Source organism: Oryx dammah, unplaced genomic scaffold (assembly GCF_014754425.2).
Source record: "Oryx dammah isolate SB20612 unplaced genomic scaffold, SCBI_Odam_1.1 HiC_scaffold_13, whole genome shotgun sequence".
In the NCBI taxonomy this organism is placed as follows: Eukaryota; Metazoa; Chordata; class Mammalia; order Artiodactyla; family Bovidae; genus Oryx; species Oryx dammah.
Genome location: NW_024070197.1, coordinates 21722763 through 21740893, shown reverse-complemented (window position 1 = coordinate 21740893; position 18131 = coordinate 21722763). Strand labels below are relative to the sequence as shown.

The 18131-nt window shown below is 42.0% G+C and overlaps 1 protein-coding gene across 1 annotated transcript in view; it reads left to right on the top strand.

Moving 5' to 3' along the window:
• The first annotated feature begins 9525 nt into the window (after window positions 1-9525).
• Window positions 9526-18131, top strand: part of TDRD12 (tudor domain containing 12) — a 76510-nt gene continuing 67904 nt past the window's right edge. Inside the window, exon 1 of the mRNA XM_040253852.1 lies at window positions 9526-9835. Coding sequence (XP_040109786.1) covers window positions 9812-9835 — 24 coding nt within the window. The 5' untranslated portion in view covers window positions 9526-9811. The remainder of the gene's footprint in view (window positions 9836-18131) is intronic.

The window sequence follows — 18131 nt, the reverse complement described above, 5'->3', positions numbered from 1 at the left end:
AAAGGTCAGTTTTCATTCCAATCCCAAAGAAGGGCAGTGCCAAGGAATGTAGAAACTACCGTATAATTGAACTTATTTCACATGCTAGTGAGATTATGTTCAAAATTCTTCAAGTTAGGCTTCAGCAGTGTGTGAATTGAGAACTTTCAGATGTACAAGCTGGGTTTAGAAAAGGCAGAGGAACAAGAGATCAAATTGCCAACATTTGTTGGATCATAGAGAAAGCAAGGGAATTCCAGAAAAACATCTGCATCATTGATTCCACAATAGCCTTTGACTGTGTGGATTACAACAAACTGTGGACAGTTCTTCAAGAGATGGGAATACCAGACCACCTTACCTGTCTCCTGAGAAACCTGTATGCGGGGGCGGGTCAAGAAGTAGCAGTTAGAACCAGACGTGGAACAACTGACTGGTTCAAAACTGGGAAAGGATTATGTCAAGGCTGTATATAGTCACCCTGCTTATTTAACTTATATGCAGTATACACCAGGCGAAATGCCAGGCTAGATGAATCATAAGCTGAAATCAAGATTGTTGGGAGAAATATCACCAACTTCACTTATGCAGATGATATCACTCTAATGGCAGAAAGTAAAGAGGAACTAAAGAGCCTTTTAGTGAAGGTGAAAGAGGAAAGTGAAAAAGCTGGCTTGAAACTGAACATTCAAAAAACTAAGATCATGGCATCCAGTCCCATCACTTCATTTAAAATAGATGGGGAAACAATGGAAACAGTGACCGACTTTATTTTCTTGGGCTCCAAAATCACTGCAGACAAATACTGCAGCCATGAAATTAAAAGACACTTGCTCCTTGGAAGGAAAGCTATGACAAACCTAGACAGCATGTTAAAAAGTAGAGATATCACTTTGCTGACAAAGGTCTGTATAGTCAAAGATATTATTTTTCCAGTAGTCATGTCTGGATGTTAAGAGTTGGACCATAAAGAAGGCTGAGGACCAAACAATGATGCTTTTGAATTGTGGTGCTGGAGAAGACTCCTGAGAGTCCCTTGGATTCCAAGGAGATCAAACCAATCAATCCTAAAGGAAATCAACCCTGAAAATTCACTGGAAGGACTGAAACTGAAGTTCCAAAACTTTGGCCACCTGATGTGAAGACCTGATTCATTGGAAAAGACCTTGATACTGAGGAAAATTGAAGGCAAAAAGAGAAGAGGGCAGTAGAGGATGAGATGGTTAGATAGTATCACTGACTCTGTGGATATTAATTTGAGCAAACTGTGGGAGATGGTGAAGGACAGGGAAGGCTGGCACACTGCAGTCCATGGGGTTTCAAAGAGTTGGACATGACTGAACTACTGAACAACAACACGATTTAACCAAGGAGGTAAAAAATCTCTACTCTGAAAACTGAGCTATTGATCAAGGAAATTGAAGATGCAAAAAGTTAGATAGATAGCCCATGTTCATGGATTGGAAAAATTGATATTGTTAAAATGCCCATGCTACTCAAAGCCACTTCACTTAAAGAGCCTCTTGATAAGGGTGAAAGAAGAGAGTGAAAAAGCTGGTTTGAAACTCAACACCCAAAAAACTAAGATCATGGCATTGATCCCATCACTTCATAGCAAATAGATGGGGAAAAAGTGGAAGCAGTGACAGATTTTATTTTCTTGGACACTAAAGTCACTCCAAATTTCATGACTGTAGCCATGGAATTCAAAGACACTTGCTCCTTGGAAGGAAAGTTACGACAAACCTAGACAGTATATTAAAAAGCAGAGACATCCCTTTGCCGACAAATGTTTGTGGCCAACTCTTTGAAACACTGTGGACTGCAGCACGCAAGGCTTCCCTGTCCTTCACTATCTCCCACAAAGGTTTGTATAGTCAGAGCTGTGGTTTTTTCCAGTAGTCACGTATGGATGTGAGCATTGGACCATAAAGAAGGCTGAGCATTGAAGAATGATGCTTTTGAATTGTGGTGCTGGAGAAGACTCTTGAGAGTGCCTTGGACTGCAAAGAGATCAAATCAATCAATCCTAAAGGAAATCAGTCCTGAGTATTCATTGGAAGGACTGTTGCTGAAGCTGAAGCTCCAATACATTGGCCACTTGATGCAAAGAGCCCACTCACTGGAAAAGACCCTGATGCTAGGGAAGATTGAAGTCAGAAGGAGAAGAGGGCAGCAGAGGATGAGATAATTAGTTAGCATCACTGGCTCAGTGGACATGAATTTGAGCAAACTCCAGAAGATCATGGAGGACAGAGGAGCCTGACATGCCGCAGTCCATGGGGTTGCAAAGAGTAGGACATTACTTAACAACTGAACAACAACAAATGAAAGCCATCTGTAGCTTCAGTCAATCCCTATCAAGATTAGTATGTCCTTTTTTTTGTTTGTTTGTTTTTTTTAATAGAAATAGAACAAAAAAACCCTAAAATTCACGTAGAACCACAAAAGACCTTGAATAGCCAAAGCAATTCTAAGAAAGAAGAACAAAGCTGGAAGCAGCACACTTCCTGCCTTCAAGCGTTATTACAAAGCTATCAAAACAGTATATTACTGGCACAAGAACAGACACATAGACCAAGCGAATAGAATCAAGAGCCCAAAGAATGAAACCAGACCCCTATCTTATACCACTCACAAAATCAACTCAAAGTGAATTAAAGACTTAAATGTTAAGACCTGAAACCACAAAAATAGGGGAAAATTTATTGACATGGGTCTTGTCAATAATTTTTTAACATGACAACCTAAAGCACATGCAACAAAATTAAAAATAAGTGGGACTCCACCAAACTAAAAACCTTCTGCACAGCAAAATAAATGATCAGCAGAGTGAAAGGGCAACCAGCTGAATAGGAGAAATTATTTGGAAACCACACATTACTGATAAAGGGGCTAATATTCCATAATATATAAGGAACTTAATAGTAAAAATTCAATCCAGTTTTAAAAATGGGCTCTTCCGATAAGCGGCCTGAGATGACCTCTAAAATAGTGCACTATTCACTCCACCCAGAAAACGCCACAAAATCATGCAAATCAAGAGGTTCAAATCTTCGTGTTCACTTTCAGAACATTCATGAAACTGCCCAGGCCATAAAGGGTATGCATATCCAAAAAGTCACCAAGTATCTGAAGCGTGTCATGCCATCGTTACAACAGTGGCATTGGTAGGTGTGTACAGGCCAAACAGTGGGGCTGGATGCAGGGTTGGTGGCCCAAAAAGAGTGCTGAATTTTTACTGCACATGCTCAGAAATGAAGAGCGTAATGCTGAATTTAAGGGCTTAGATGTAGATTCTGTCGTCAGTGAGCACATCCAGGTGAACAAAGCCCCCAAGATGTAGCACAGGACTTAACAGAGCTCACGGTTGGACCAACCCCTACATGAGCTCTCCCTGCCACATTGAGATGAGATGAAAAAGAACAGATTATTCCTAAACCAGAAGAGGAGGTTGCACAGAAGAAAAAGAGATCTCAGAAGAAACTGAAGAAACAAAAACTTGTGGCCCGGGAATAAATGCCGCAAAAAATAAATGCAAATAAAAGTTTAAAAGAAAAAAAAGGGCAAAGGGCCTGAATACTTTTCCAAAGAAGGTATTCAGGTGGCCAATAAATACATGATAAGGTACTAAACATCACTAATTATTAGAGAAATGCAAAACGAAACCACAGTGAGATACCAACAGTTCACACCTATTGGAATGGTTGTCATCAAAGAGACAAGAGATAAGTTTTGGCAAAGTTGTGGAGAAAAGGGAAGCCCTGTGCACTGTTAGTGGGGTCTGTAAAACAGTATGGAGGTGCCTCAAAAAGTTAAAAATAGAACTGTCATAATATATATACACACACACATATAACTGAAAGCATTTATATAATTATCCTGAAGAGATATCAGCACACCAATGTTACTGCAGCACTATTTACAGTAACCAGGACATGGGCAGAACCTGTGTCCATTGACAAGGAATGAATGGATAACAATGGATGAATGGATAGATACATGTTGAATAAATATATATATATACACACACATATATATATATATATATACATACATATATATGATGGAATACTATGTAGTCACAGAAAGAAGGAAATCCTGGCACTTGTGACAACATGGATGGACTTTTAGGCCCTTATGTTGAGTGACATGTCAGTGAAAGACAAATGCTACACTATCTCACTTATATGTGGAATCTAAAAAATCTCATAGAAAGTGATCAGATTTGTTGTTACCAAAGGTGGGGAAATGTGAAAGTGGTCAGAGGAACAATCTTCCAGTTATAAGATAAATAAGTTCTAGGGCTATAATATACAACATGATGAGTACAGTTAACAATACTGTATCATATATTTCAAAGTTTCTAAAAGAGCCGATGGTGGAATTTCCAAGTGGTCCAGTGGCTAAGAGTCTGCGCTCCCAATGCAGGGGACCCTGGTTCAATCCCTGGTCAGGGAACGAGATCCCTTATCCCACAACTAAGAGTTTGCATGCCACAACTAAAGATCCTGCATGCCACAGTGAGAATTGAAGATCCTGAGTGCTGCAACTAAGACCTGGTACTGCAAAATAAATATATATATTTTTAAAAAAGAGTGTATGATAACAGATAAAGAGAACAGACTTGTGGTTGCCAAGGGGTGAGGGAGGGAAAGATTGGGACCTTGGGATTAGCAGATGCAAACTATTATATATAGAATGAACAACAAGGTCCTACTGTATATAGCACAGGGAACTATATTCAATATACTATGATTAAACCATAATGGGACAGAATATGAAAAAATACCTATTTCTAACTGAATCACCTTGCTGTACAGCAGAAATTAATGTTATAAATCAGATCTACTTCAAAAATATTTTAGAAGTCAGAAAGCTAAAAGTGTTTAAAATTCAAAGGTTGAAAAACAAAATACTAATAAAATTAGAATACAAACAATTGAAATAAATCTTTTAAAACTTACAAAAAAAAAAAAAGAGTAGGGATGTCCTTGGTGGTCCAGTGTCCATACTCCCAATGCAAGAGGCTTATGTTCAATCTCTGGTTGTGGTACTAGATCCCATGTGCTATAACTAATGATCCTGCACACTGCAAAGAAGAGCGAAGATCCTGCGTTTTGCAACTAAGACCTGGTACAGCCAAATAAACATCTTTTTTAAAAGAAAGGAGTAGATAGTAAGTTTTTGTCTCTAGGGGAAAAACTTTTTTTAACTAAGTTATATAACTGATGGATATTAACTAAACATACATGGTAATCATTTTACAATATATACATATATTAAACCATTATGTTGCACACTCAAGCTTATATAATGTTATTAGTCAATTACATCTCAATTAAAACTGAAAAAAATTAAACCTAATTATAAGTTGCTTAAAAACAGTCCTGCATGAGGACTAAAAATAAAAAGAGAAACAAAGCAAGAGCTCAGAGAGTACTAATCAGATGAAATGAAATTAATCAGGAAGCAATAAAATTATTCAGGAAGCAATAAAAGTTAATTTTAGTTTCTGTGTACAGTTAGAAATGGAAATATGAGAATCTTTCAGTGAGTAACACAATGTTGAGCTATGGAAAAGATATATTAGAAACAAGGGTAATCTGACAGATGTATAATATTAGTGGGAACCATGAAGAAGACCTTCTCTGATGGACCAAGCAAGTCCATCGAAGATAAGTGAGGTGTCTGGGGAAAAACCCTGGACAGGTACCAGGCTTCTGTTTTTGGGTTGAATGCCATAACGTCAACATTCCCTTCCTCTCGATTAATGCAAAATAAAAGAATTTTAACAGTTCCAAATCGGGTAACAGAGTAATGAGGCCAGCTTTTAAGGCCAAACTTGTTTTTCATCCCTTTTAAAACAAGAATATTTTAAAACTGGGAAAGTACACACTGCGTATGAGAACTGATGACTCAAAGGTAAGATCATTTGAACTACATTTGGTTGGGGAGGGATCTGGCAGGGAGGGCAGCGAAGACTGTCCCCTTCATGCCCATTTTTTAGAATTATGTCAGTACTGGAAAGCTTAGATCAGCTTCTCCTGACCCTCTCAACCCACCATGAGCACACCGGCAGAAGAGACTGGTCTAGCATGACAATCTAAGAACAGCTCACTCTCCATGAAGCCCTCTGCAGAACTAGAGTATCATTCCCATGATGGGGAGCCCCATCATCACCCCATGCTGCCTGCGAGAGCCCATCAGTTCATGACAACTTTTGGTTGCTTGCTGGGCCATGAGCTAGCCATGTTTGTGACTGACCGACATTAAACCTTCCTGCATTCCTTTTTTTTTTTTTTGGGTCTTAGGTTTTACTGATAGCATTTTATTGGGATTTCAGCACCTTCGTCAGTCTAGAGTTGTGTTATCTTGGTCAGGTTTTGATACCAGAATTTAACCACTTTATAAAAATGCACCGACCTAAAATCTTTTTGTATTCATCTTATCTTTCCATCACTTTAAAAGTGCTTCCCATTAGCTGCAGGAAGGGGAGACAGGTACAGATACTGATGCCCTTCAGCCTCCAGAGGTCTGTGTGGCTGAAGCCCCACACAATGGTTCCCACTGCAGCAGTCTTGACGCTTCAGCCCAGACTGATAAATATTTTTGTTTCTGTGAGCCAAGCCGTGAAAAGTTTGCGAAACACCATATAGTATAGCAGGGTATCTAATCAATGATACCCACCAGGGTTCTTGGCCTTCCCCAATCAATAGAAATTGATGAGAGAGGGCAGATAAATTCAGGCAGGGCTTTAATGGGGCCCCCGTACCCCTGAGTATGTGTAAGGCGGTGATCTCATTTCTTATTTGAGGTCAGGCTAGGGGGGTGGCTTAGGTGGTTTGCCCACCTTTCTGTGATGCTCAGTGCAGGTGGCATCACAGTACTCTGCTTTTGCTCCAGACACCCAGGTTTTTGCTCCTAGCTCTTCAGAAATGGCAGTTGGGTTTTTTGGTCTCTGTATCATTTGGGTCCAGAATTTGCCCCAACTGCACAGTTATTTTTAGTCCCATATAATTTATTTGTATTTTTTAGCTGGTGGGGAGGTGTGTGCAGATGCAAGCTTTGTAGCACTGCAGCGAAGAGTCCCAGGCCTGTCTCAAAAAAGCATCAACTGGCAGTACTCTGTATCTACTTTGGGGATTGAGAACTGCCTCTGGGACTTCCTATTTAAAAACACCCTCTTACACTGTTGGTGGGAATGCAAACTAGTACAGCCACTATGGAGAACAGTGTGGAGATTCCTAAAAAAACTGGAAATAGAACTGCCATATGACCCAGCAATCCCACTGCTGGGCATACACACCAAGGAAACCAGAATTGAAAGAGACACATGTTGTACCCCAATGTTCATTGCAGCACTGTTTATAATAGCCAGGACATGGAGGCAACCTAGATGTCCATCAGCAGACAGATAAGAAAGCTGTGGTACATATACACAATGCAGTATTACTCAGCCATTAAAAAGAATACATTTGAATCAGTTCGAATGAGCTGGATGAAACTGGAGCCTATTATACCGAGTGAAGTAAGCCAGAAAGAAAAACACCAATACAGTATATTAATGTGTATATATGGAATTTATAAAGATGGTAATGATAACCCTGTATGCAAGACAGCAAAAGAGACACAGACATATAGAAGAGTCTTTTGGACTCTGTGGGAGAGGTGAGGGCAGGATGATATGGGAGAATGGTATTGAAACATGTAAATTATCACATGTAAAATGAACTGCCAGTCCAGGTTTGATGCATGATACAGGGTGCTTGGGGCTAGTGCACTGGGATGACCCAGAGGGATGGGATGGGGAGGGAGGTGGGAGGGGGGTTCAGGATGGGGAACACATGTACAGCCATGGCTGGTTCATGTCAATGTATGGCAAAACCAATACAATATTGTAAAATAAAACAAAAGGAAAAAAAAGTTAATGTAGAAAAATAAATAAAACAGACCTGGCCATTTCCCGTCTCTTGTTTTGACAAAGTCTGGAGCTTTCAGGGACTCTGGTCCTGACAGGCGCCTGATTGGGGGGTGGGACCTGGTTAGCCCAATTCAGCAGCAGGTGAACTTCATGTACTTCCTGTTGTGTTTTCCTCCTGGTTGGCCACCACAGGCACAGGGCTCCTCTCCAGCTCTCCTGCTTTAAGTGCATCTTTGCTTGACTTGTTAACTCAAGCTTGTATTTAGAACTGGAAGCTTGGGACTTCCCTGGAGGACTTTGCCTTTCAAGGCAAGAGGTGCAGTTTCTAATCCCTCATCAAGGAACTAAGATCCCACATGAATCCAGCCCAAGTCAACCAAAAGCTAAAACAGAAGCAATATTGTAAAAAGTTAAAAAAAGACTTTAAATGGTCCACGCTAGAATAAATAAACTTGAAAGCTTAATGAGAGTGTTCTGTTTCCCAAATATATAACCCTGTTCTCTCTCAACTAGTGCGTCTTTTGCCCTCTTGTTGACATGAGCTTAAGAAATTGTTTTTTTTCCGCAACTGAAATATTAAAGAATTCACCTGTAAAATCACCTAGGACCCAGCACCCCCTCCCTTTTAAAAAGCTGTTTAAGTAATATTCTTTTACTTCCCTGTTTGTTGGCTTACTAAAGCCTTGGAGACAGATCCCTGAGATAGTAATAAAAGTTAATCTTCCTTGAGTGCTTCTTGAGTGTCCTTTATTTCACACAGGGTGAAAGTGAAGTGAAAATTGCTCAGTCGTGTCCAACTCTTTGACCCCATGGACTATACAGTCCATGGAATACTCCAGGCCAGAATACTGGAGTGGGTAGCCAGTTCCCTTCTCCAGGGGATCTTCCCAACCCAGGAATTGGACCCAGGTCTCCGGGGGGGGGGGGGCAGATTCTTTACCAGCTGAGCTATCAGGGAAGCCCCTCACACAGCGTGACCTCATCTCATCTAATTCTGAGAACCACGGAATCCCAAGTTTCAGGTGAGAAACCAGAGGTTTCCAAGCGTTGAAAACTTAAAAGAACCTTACGGCGCTTCAACGACAAAAAAATTACACATCTGGGCCAAAACTTGGTCCATGACACCCCAGTCAGTGATCTGCGGTGATCACAAGAGTGTCCAAGACATGTGGGGAGGACTTCCAGGTGGGAGGAAAGTGGGGACCAGGAGCCATACCTGAAGGTGGAGGTCGGAGAGGATGTGGTCAGGAGACCAGGAAGGCGGGAGGCGGGGTGGGGAGGGAATGGGGGTGGGCTGGGGGCTTTGGGGTGGGGGTGTGGTCAGGGACTCTTCCTAATCCTCAAGGCCATGAGACGGACTCCGGGCAAGGTGGGAGTCGGAGGACAAGGGCTTTCTAGGCGGCCACTCCACGCCACGCGGACTTGCGCGCTCGTGGGCTCTCCGGAAGCTCGCGTGGACCCGGGAACGAGCCACGTGACCCCCGAAGCTCCGCCCCCGACCCCCCAGCCCCCACTGCCCCCGCCTCCAGGGCGCCGTGCGCGGGGCGGCGGCGGTTGTCCGGCCGTTGGCGTCCGTGTGGTTTTTGGAAGTCTCGGGGGTTCAGGGGTCGGGGGTTGGGCGGCTGGGGGCGGTGCGGGCGCCGGAGCGCGCCCCCGGCGGCGTCCGGGTGGGAGCGCGGCGTGTCGCCCGCTGTTCGCGGCGGTGCGTGGCCGGAGCTTGGCTCGCGGACTCCGCGGCGCTGACCCGGGAGGAGGCGCGGCCCACCTCGGACGCCGGCCCTGCAGGTTTTCGCCTCCACAGCTCGAGGCGAGGGAGTAGCGACAAGGAGAGGAGGACTGGGGCGAGGCCGCGACGGTGCCCGTCTCTCCAGGGCGAGTCCGCCGGGCGGCCGGCGAGGCGCGGGAAAGATGCTCCAGGTCCTGGTGCTTAAGGTGAGCGAGCGCGAAGCCCCGGGCCCGGCCGTTCAGCCGCTCCGGTGCAGGGGCCGCCCCGTGGGGACCCTTCCGGAGGGGCTCCTCCTGGACGCTTAATTTCAGATTAACAACGAGAAATTTTCGTCCAGGGGTGCTCCATGCAATATTTGGGACGTACTTAATAAAGTTATTCGTTGTTTTGCCGAAATTCAGATTGAACTAGGTGTCTTGTATTCAGAACCTCGGGGGGAGGGACGGAGTCTGACACCTCCCACGCACCCGGTCCGGGATCGGCGCAGGGTGAGCCACCGTTCCCTCTGCCCCGCGGCCGCAGTGTGTAGACCTGTTCCTCTCCCCCTCCGGCGGGCCCCCATCCCCGTTGGACAGGGGACTCTGAAAGCTGCAGGCTGTGACCTCACTAAGGTGATAGAAAGAACTCTTCTGCTGGCTGAGTGTATGACTTAAGTACTGTCAGTGAAATCCACAAACAATGTCAAGAGTAGTTTTCCTGCTGGAGCTGCTTACCAGGGGCGTGCTTTGCCCACTGGAGGCTGGATTGAGATTGAAGCAGTAGCTGTCCAGGGACTTCTCACTACAGCATGACCAAAAGTGGACCAAGTGCCATGTAGTCTGGCATTTTTATGATGTTTTAAAATTAACATCTTAATTTTTATAACTGATGTTGAAAAGTGAACTTGACCGAAACATCTGAAGTTATTATGCAAATACTGTATATACTCAGGGGAATTGAACATGAATTGATGATTAATGATGAGTCCAGTTACTGATGTTCTAAATTATGCTTAACCCACTCCTGTTACTGAATGTGGGAAAAGACACTCATTACATAGTTACTCAGATAAATGAAGGCAAAGGAAAACGACGGGTAGAAAAGATAAGTTACTATTCCTGAGAAATAATAACACACTTAAATTAAATCATATTAATTTAATGGTGTGAGGTATTTCTTATGCCGGATAGCTAATTCTACTTTTACTTGAGTAAAAGCAAAGTATTCAAGTTTGAATGGTAGAAGTAAGGAGAAGAAAGTGGACCAAAATTTTACATAGATAATATTTTTTGAAGGGCTTCCCTGGTGCCTCAAATGGTAAAGAATCTGCCTGCAATGTGGGAGACGTGGGTTCAGTACCTGGGTCAGGATTTATCTAATGGAAATTATGTAGACATGCAAGGGGAAAAAAATGTATAAGGTGATGACTGAATTTGGGCAGCTTTGCCAGTGGCGCTGGCGGGAAGCAGGAGGGCTTGACCTTGGTGTAAGAGGTGGATGGGATGACCCTGAGGGATGGGATGACCCTGAGGAATGAGATGGGGAGGGAGGTGGGAGGGGGGTTCAGGATGGGGAACACATGTAAACCCATGGCCGATTCATGTCAATGTATGGCAAAAACCACTACAATATTATAAAATAATTAGCCTCCAATTAAAGTAAATTAATTAATTTAAAAAAAGAGTTGGGGGTGGGGGGAATTGTGAGCCCAGCCCAGAAAGTAAGCACAGGGAAAAAAATTGCAGTTTGATGCAGTTGTTCTGGCTGGTAAAACTGGCCCTTTGTACATTTTTTAGGTTCTAGCAGCAGATTCTTTTTAGTTTATAGTATTTTATTAGTTTGCAGATTTTTTGTTAACATTTTTACACATATTTGCACGTTTCTTCATGCATGCTAAGTCACTTCAGCTATGTCTGACTCTTTGCGACTCTAGGGACTATAGCCCACCAGCCTCCTCTGTCCGTGGGATTCTCTGGGCAAGAATACTGGAGTGGGTTGCCATGTCCTGCTCCAGAGGCTCTTTCCCACCCAGGGATCAAGCTCACGTCTCCTGCGACTCCTGCTTTGCAGGCTTTACCACTGAGCCAGCGGGGAAGCCCATCTTTCTTTATTTTATAGAATTGTTGACTTCTTTTGAACCATTTGAGAATTAGTTGTGAACTCTAAATACTTACGCATGTGTTTCTTAAAAACAGAAGACTTTCTCTTACATAACCATAGCATAATTATCACACTTGAGAAATGTAATGTTGATACAACAATACTGCCTAATACAAAGTCCATACTCAAATTTCTCTAGTTGTTCAGGTAATATATTTTATAACTTGTTTTCTCTGATCCAGGACCCAATAAAAAATTATACATTTAGTTACCATGACCTTTTAGTCTCCTTTATTTAGGGTTAGTTCTCTGGCTTTTTTGTACCTTTGATGTCATTGAAACTTAGAGTTACTCCTGCTAGGCTTTGCAAAATATCCTTCAAGTTGAATTTGTCTGTCAGCTTCCTCATGATGGTGTTCAGGTTGGGGACATTTTTAGTAAAAAAATACTGCATAGATGATGCCACATCAGAGGATAAGAAGTTCTTTTTTATCATTAAAAAATCGTTGCTTTTCAGCAAAAATAATTTAAAAATGTAACTTTTATCAGGAAATACTTTAGACATATAAAAAAGCATAGAAACTATTATAAACACCTGGACATCTGCCACCTAGCTTTGCCAAATTTTAACATTTTGCCATATTTGCCTTGTATCTTTTTTACTCATAAAATGTTTTATTATTTTTAATGTAGAATTCTGTGATATTTTGAAAAATGTATAGTCATGTAGTCACCGCCATGATCAACATACAGAACAGGTTCTTCACACGCTGAAATTGTCTTGTGCTCCTTTGTATCGTTCCTTTTCCCTGCCTCTCGTCCTTGGCAACCACTGATCTGTCTTCTATCCTTGTTAATTTTGCCTTTTTCAGAATGTCATAAAAATGGGATTGTGCACATGGAATCACAGTGGTATGTAACCTTTGAGTTCGGCTGCTTTGACTTACCTTAAGGCATTAGAGGCTTATCTACATTGTGGCACTTTTTAGGGTTGAGTAGTATTTTATTGTATGGATGTGACTGTTTATATAATCACCAGTTGAAGGCTACTTGAGCTGTTTCTAAATCATGTTTCCATGTGCTTGTTTTTCCCATGCATCTGTCTTTTTTGGTCAAGTATCTGTTCAGATCTGCCCATTCTGACATGGCGGTTTGTTTTCTCATTGACTTTGAAGAGTTCTTTACGTATTCTGGATAAAGTTCTTTGGATATGTGACTTGTAAATATTGCCCCAGTTTGTGGCTTATCTCTTTATTCCTCTAACAATGTGTTTCAAAGAGCTTTAAATTTAAAAGAAGGTTTAAATTTGGATTAAGTCTAGTTTATCAATTTTTGCTTATACAAATTATTTTGGTGTTTTATCTAAGAAATCTTTGCCTAACCCACAGTCACAAAGATTTCACCCCATATATTCCTCAAAAAATTTTTATAGTCTTATGTTCTACATTTAGATAAATGATCCCTCAGAGTTAATTTTTATATACGTTATGAGGAATGGATCAAGGTTCGTTTTTTTTGCATATATATCTAATTTTTTCAGCATCATTTGTTGAAAAAAACTATCCTTCTTCTATTGAATTGCCTTTGTGCCATTATTGAAGATCAGTTGAGCATATATGTGTGATTCTGTTTCTGTTCTGTTGATTTATATATTTGTGAATTCTCCAGTACCACACAGTTCTGATTGCTTCAGCTTTATAGTAAGCCTCAAAATCAGATAGTGTGAGTGTTCCAACTGTGTTGTTCTTTTTCAGAATTATAGGCGCTGTTCTAGTTCCATTGGCCTTTCAATAAGAATTTCAGAAATAGTTTGTTGATTTCTTAACTCATTTTGAGAGGAAATCAGAATCTTAACATTCCATGAATACAGTATATCTGCATTACAGGCCTTCTTTGATTTATGTCATCAGTGTTTTGTAACTTTTTCATACAAATTTTGTTAGATTTCTTTCTAGGTAATTCCTGCTTTTTGGTGCTGTTGCAAATGGCACTATTTTTTAAATTTAAATGTCCAATTTTTAATATAGACATACAGTTGCATTTATTATATGACCTTGTACCCTGAAACCTTGTTAAAGTCACTTATTAGTTCTAGTATATTTCTTGTAGGCTCCGTAGAATTTTCTCCATAGGTATTCTTATTGTGAATAGAGACACTTGTCTTTCTTCTTTCTGACTTTCCTAACAATGTTTATTTTGTAATTATTTATTTTTAGCTGTCCTGGGTCTCCACTGCTGCATGGGCTTTGCTCTAGTTGTGGCAAGCAGAGTTTCCTCTAGTTGGGATGCGGTGGCTTCTTTTGTTGAGGAGCATGGACTGTAGAGTGCATGGGCTCAGTAGCTGTGGTACATGAGCTTAGTTGCTCCACGGGGTGTGGGATCCTCCCGGATCAGGGATCAAACCCATGTCATCTGCACTGGCAGGTGAATTCCTCACCACTGAGCCACCAGGGAAGCCCACATCTTTTTCTTGTCTTACTGTATAAGTAGGACTTCCAGCACAGTGTTACTGAGTAGGCATGGTAAACACATCACTAATGAATTTTTGTTTTGTTTTAATTTTCAGTTCTAGAATTGCTGTTTTCCAAAGGTTTCTTTTATTTTTTTTTTAAAGTTTTCTTTTGTGAGATTCTTCTTTAAATTAAAAAAAAAAACTCTCTACAGTGGTCTTGTCTTTTAAGTTTTTGAACATGGTATTATAATAGCTGCTTTTAAGTTCTTGCCTATACAACTTCAGGGGCTTCCTAGGTGGCACTAATGGTAAAGAACCAACCTACCAAAGCAGGAGATGTAAGAGATGTGGGTTCGATCTCTGGGCTGGAAAGATCCTCTAGAGGAGGGCATGGCAATCAACTCCAGTATTCTTGCCTGGAGAATCCCATGGACAGAGGAGCCTAGAGGGCCACAGTCCATAGGGTGCAAAGAGTCAGACACGACTGAAGAGACTTAGCACACATGCATGCTGTTCACTTTGCCATCTGGGGAGTCTTGGGTTCAGTTTCTGTTGGCTGCTGTTTGCTTGGCCTTGCAGCACATGCTCATTTTTTGCTTGTCTAATATTGTTCATGCCACATTGGGGGTTGTGATAGGGAGCCGCTGTATAATCAGTCTTCGCTTTGAGAGGCTTGGTTCATAGTACTTTGGAGACCTCTTAAGATGAGCTTAAGATGGAGGGGTAGAAGGACATACTCTCATCTCCTCTTGTGAGAACTCCAAAATTGGAACTCACTGCTGAACAACCATCAACAGGACAATGTTGGATCCCACCAAAAAAAGATACCCATTTCCAAGGGCAAAGGAGGAGGCCCAACAAGACTTTCAGTTCAGTCGCTCAGTCGTGTCCAACTCTTTGTGACCCCATGAATCACAGCACACCAGGCCTCCCTGTCCATCACCAACTCCCAGAGTTCACCCAAACTCATGTCCATCGAGTCAGTGATGCCATCCAGCCATCTCATCCTCTGTCATCCCCTTCTCCTCCTGCCTCCAATCCCTCCCAACATCAGGGTCTTTTCCAGTGAGTCAACTCTTCGTATCAGGTGGCCAAAGTATTGGAGTTTCAGCCTCAGCATTAGTCCTTCCAGTGAACACCCAGGACTGGTCTCCTTTAGAATGGACTGGTTGGATCTCCTTGCAGTCCAAGGGACTCTCAAGAGTCTTCTCCAGCATCACAGTTCAAAAGCATCAATTCTTTGGCGCTCAGCTTTCTTCACAGTCCAATTCTCACATCCATACATGACCACTGGAAAAACCATAGCCTTGACTAGATGGACCTTTGTTGGCAAAGTAATGTCTCTGCTTTAGAATCTGCTATCTAGGTTGGTCATAACTATTCTTCCAAGGAGTAAGCATCTTTCAATTTCATGCCTGCAATCACCATGTGCAGTGATTTTGGAGCCCAAACAAATAAAGTCTGACACTGTTTCCACTGTTTCCCCATCTATTTCCCATGAAGTGATGGGACCAGATGCCATGATCTTACTTTTCTGAATGTTGGATTTTAAGCCAACTTTTTCACTCTCCTTTTTCACTTTCATTGAAAGGCTCTTTAGTTCTTCTTTGCTTTCTGCCATAAATGTGGTACCATCTGCATATCTGAGGTTATTGATATTTCTCCTGGCAATCTTGATTCCAGCTTGTGCTTCATCCATCCCAGCATTTCTCATGATGTACTCTGCATATAAGTTAAATAAGCAGGGTGACAATATACAGCCTTGACGGACCCCATTCCCAATATGGAACCAGTCTGTTGTTCCATGTCCAGTTCTAACTGTTGCTTCCTGACCTGTGTATAGATTTCTCAGTAGGCAGGTCAGGTGGTCTGGTATTCCCATCTGTTGAAGAATTTTCCATGGTTTGTGGGATCCACACAGTCAAAGGCTTTGGCATAGTCAATAAAGCAGAAGTAGATGTTTTTCTAGAACTCTCTTGCTTTTTTGATGATCCAACAGATTTTGGCAATTTGATCTCTAGTTCCTCTGCCTTTTCTAAATTCAGCTTGAACTCTGGAAGTTCACAGTTCACGTACTGTTCATGCCTGGCTTGGACAATTTTGAGCATTAAGTACTTTGCTAGCATGTGAGATGAGTGCAATCGTGCAGTAGTTTGAACATTCTTAGACATTACTGAGCATGACCCCACCCATCGGAGCAAGACCCAGATTCCCCCACAGCCAGTCCCTCCCGTCAGAAAGCTTCCACAAGCCTCTTATCCTCTTTCATCAGAGGGCAAACAGAATGAGAACCACAATCACAGAAAACTAACCAAGCTGATCACCTGGACCACAGTCTTGTCTAACTCAATGAAACTAGGGCCACCCAGGACAGACGGGTCATGGTGGAGAGTTCTGACAAAACATGGTCCCTGGAGAAGGGAATAGTAAACCACTCCAGTATTCTTGCCTTGAGAACCCCATGAACAGTATGAAAAGGCAAAAAGACATGACACTGAAAGATGGACTCCCTAGGTCAGTAGGTGCCCAGTGTGCTACTGGAGAAGAGCGGAGGAACAGCTCCAGAAGGAATGCCGAGGCTGAGCCAAAGCAGAAACAGCGCCCAGTTGTGAATGTGACTGGTGATGGAAGTAAAGTCCGATGCTGTAAAAAACAATATTGCATAGGAACCTGGAATGTTAGGTCCGTGAACCAAGGTAAGCTGGGAATGGTCAAACAGGAGGTGGCAAAAGTGAACATAGACATTTTAGGATCAGTGAACTAAAATGGACTAGAATGGAAGAATTTAATTCATATGACCATTATATCTACTGCTGTGGGCAAGAATCCCTTATTAGAAATGGAGGAGCCTTCATAGTCAACAGAAAAGTCCAAAATGCAGTGCTTGGATGCAATCTCAAAAATAACAGAATGATCTCTGTTTGTTTCCAAGGCAAACCACTCAGTATCATAGTAATCCAAGTCTATGCCCCAATCACTAATGCCAAGGAAGCCGAAGTTGAACAGTTCTATGATGACCTACAAGACCTTCTAGAAGTAACACCAAAAAAAGATGGCCTCTTCATCATAGGGTACTAGAATGCAAAAGTAGGATATCAAGAGATACCTAGAGTAACAGGCAAGTTTGGCCTTGAGGTACAAAATGAAGCATGGCAAAGGCTAACAATTTTGCCAAGAGTATGCCCTGGTCATAGCAAACACCCTCTTCCAACAGCACAAGAGACGACTTTACACATGGGTCACCAGATGGTCAATACTGAAATCAGATTGATTATATTCTTTGCAGCTAAAGATGGAGAAGCTCTATACAATCAGCAAAAACAAGGCCGGGAACTGACTGTGGCCGAGATCATGAACTCCTTACTGCCAAATTCAGAGTTAACCTGAAGAAGGTAGGGAAAACCACTAGGCCATTCAGGTAGGACCTTAGTCAAATCATTACGATTATACAGTGGATGTGACAAATAGATTCAAGGAATTAGATCTAACAGAGTGCCTGAAGAACTATGGATGGAGGTTTGTAACATTGTACAGGGGGTGGTGATCAAAACCATCCCCAAGAAAAAGAAAAGCAAAAAGGCAAAGTAGTTGTCTGAGGAGGCCTTACAAATAGCTGAGAAAAGAAGAGAAGTGAAAAGCAAAGGAGAAAAGGAAAGATACATCCATCTGAATGCAGAGTTCCAAAGAATAGCAAGGAGAGATAAGAAAGCCTTCCTAAATAATCAATGCAAAGGAATAGAGGGAAATAGTAGAATGGGAAAGACTAGAAATCTCTTCAAGAAAATTAGAGGTATCAAGGGAACATTTCATGCAAAGATGGGCATAATAAAGGACAGAAACTGTATGGACCTAATAGAAGCAGAAGATATTAAGAAGAGGTGGCAAGAGTACACAGAACTATACGAAAAATATCTTAATGACCCAGGTAACCATGATGGTGTGATCACTCAGCTAGAGCCAGACATCCTGGA